This window comes from Octodon degus, unplaced genomic scaffold (genome assembly GCF_000260255.1).
Source record: "Octodon degus isolate 3935 unplaced genomic scaffold, OctDeg1.0 scaffold00050, whole genome shotgun sequence".
NCBI lineage: Eukaryota > Metazoa > Chordata > Mammalia > Rodentia > Octodontidae > Octodon > Octodon degus.
This window is the reverse complement of record NW_004524626.1, coordinates 4,653,531-4,656,031: the sequence shown is the minus strand read 5'-3', so window position 1 is coordinate 4,656,031 and position 2,501 is coordinate 4,653,531. Positions and strand designations below refer to the sequence as shown.

General features: G+C 51.3%; 1 protein-coding gene across 3 annotated transcripts in view; it reads left to right on the top strand.

The window, feature by feature from the left end:
- Notch3 (notch 3) overlaps positions 1–2,501 on the top strand; it is a 39,985-nt gene that overhangs the window by 14,027 nt on the left and 23,457 nt on the right. For all 3 annotated transcript variants that reach the window (XM_023716836.1, XM_004632628.2, XM_023716834.1), the window contains exons 9-12: positions 487–600; positions 807–920; positions 1,398–1,631; positions 1,731–1,841. In XM_023716836.1, the coding sequence (XP_023572604.1) occupies positions 487–600; positions 807–920; positions 1,398–1,631; positions 1,731–1,841 (573 nt within the window). The remainder of the gene's footprint in view (positions 1–486; positions 601–806; positions 921–1,397; positions 1,632–1,730; positions 1,842–2,501) is intronic.

Here is a 2,501-nt window from a genome sequence, read left to right as displayed (position 1 = left end):
AAAAAAAGACAAATAAAAAAAAATTAAAAAAAAAAAAAGAAGCCTGTGATGTGGGACTAGGTTTAAAGTGAGATCCTGAGCCAGGTGAGGCATGCACCTGTAATCCCAACATGTACCTGTAATCCCAACATCAGGCAGGAGGATCAAAAGTTCCAGCATAAGACATGGTGTGGAGGCACACACCTGTAATCTTAGCACTGAGGAGGCTGAAAACAGGAGGATTACTATGAGTCTGAGCTGTGTAGTGAGACCCTATACTAAATACATTAAAACAAAACACACACACACACACACACACACACACAAAGAAAGAAAAAAGAAAAAGAAAAAGAAAAAGAAAAAAAAAGAAGAAAGAAAGAAAGAAAGATTGTTCCAGCATAGCCTGGACAACTTAGTGATGAACCTGTAAACGTAGCTCCTGAGAGCCTGGGGCAGGAGGACTGCAGCAGGCTCTGCTTTCATACACTCTTCATCTCCTCTAACCAGGCTTCACGGGAACTTACTGCGAGGTGGACATTGACGAGTGTCAGAGTAGCCCATGTGTCAACGGCGGGGTCTGTAAGGATCGAGTCAATGGCTTCAGCTGTACCTGCCCCTCCGGTGAGCATCCTGGGACTGGAACAAGGAACAGACGTTCTGTACAGGAACCTATAAGACCGCCTTAGATGATTTATAAGACCACCTGTCATGAAGAGATTGGAATGAATTAGAAACCAAATGAATGAGACTGCCCTGCAAATGCGGCAGCGTGGTGCAGGGGACCGCAGTGACGCTAGCTGGGTGTCCTTCTGTCCCTTCCTTGCCAGGCTTCAGTGGGTCCATGTGTCAGCTCGACGTGGATGAATGCGCCAGCACGCCCTGCAGGAACGGTGCCAAGTGCGTGGACCAGCCTGATGGCTATGAGTGTCGCTGTGCAGAAGGTGAGGGCGGAGCCAGTGATAGTCCCTAAATAGTGTGGAGGCAGGGCTAGGGCAGCAGGGGGCCAATAGCAGGTTTGGGGAGGTTCTGGAGGTGGGGCTTCAGCGAACAGCACGACCAATGACACCTGAGGGTGGAGCTTATGGAAACAGAATGAGGTAATACAAGGGGTGTGGCCAGGTACAGGGTATATGTAAATGTAGGGGCGGGTTCAATTCCCTCTACCTTCCCCAGGTACTTCACAGGTGCTCAACTCCAATCAAGGGAGAGGCTGATGGTGTAAGGACTAGAGATGGGGGCCACAGTTGGGAATGGGCTGTAATTGTGGGTGGGCCTAGGCGTTGGTCCCAGTAGAAGTAGGCTGGGGGTGGAGTCCTGAGGACTCAATGGGCAGGGCTAAGGTACAGGTGGGGTTGGGTGGAGGCCATAGCTGTGGGTGGCCCTGGCAAATGGACCTAGCCTGAGGTTTGGCTCTGCAGGCTTCGAGGGGATGCTGTGCGAGCGCAACGTGGATGACTGCTCTCCGGACCCATGCCACCATGGGCGCTGCGTAGATGGTATTGCCAGCTTTACTTGTGCCTGTGCACCTGGCTATACGGGCACACGCTGCGAGAGCCAGGTGGATGAGTGCCGCAGCCAGCCATGCCGTCATGGGGGCAAATGCCTAGACCTGGTGGACAAATACCTGTGCCGCTGTCCCCCTGGCACCACAGGTGAGGCTGGACTGGCCTGTGGCAGGAACTGTCTTACCTGGAGGACAGAAAGTGATGAGTGACCATAGTGGCCCTTCGTGCTCTGTTCCCATTCTCCAGGTGTGAACTGCGAGGTTAACATCGATGACTGTGCCAGCAACCCCTGCACATTCGGAGTCTGTCGTGATGGCATCAACCGCTACGACTGTGTCTGCCAGCCTGGCTTCACAGGTGGGCAGATGGTGGCTACAGATAAGGGTGCTGGTCGGGTGAGAGGGAAGGCACCCCCTTTGGTGGCTGGATTTCCCTGCCTCTTTGCGTACATGTGTGCGATGACATTGTTCACATCATGTGCTGAGGTTCATGTTGGCACAGCATTGTCCTCATAATGACTCGGGATTATTCTGCTGTAACAATGGAGCTGCCCAAACTCAAGACCAGGTTGTGTCTGAGTGGTACTACGATAATCCTTCGTGGGTAGAAACGGAAGTCTTTTTTTTTTTTTTTTTTTTCTTTTTGCGGAACTGGGGATTGAACTCAGGCCCTTGTGCTTGCCAGGCAAGTGCTTATTCCACTGAGCCATCTCCTTGGCCATGAAAGGAAAGTCTTGGTTGATCTGTGGCAATGGAACTCTGAGTTGAAGAGGTGGCTGTTTTAATTTGTGTAAGAGCTTGTAAGGAAAGGAAGTTCTTAGCCATGCATGGTGGCACACACCTGTCATCTCAGCGTTCAGGAGGTTGAGGTAGGAAGATCACCATGAGTTTGAGGCCAGCCTGAACTACATAGTGAGTTCAAGGCCAACCTGAAGTACATGGTAAGATGTGTGTGTGTGTGTGAGAGAGAGAGAGAAACAGAGAGAGAGAGAGAGAGAGAGAGAGAGAGAGAGAGAGA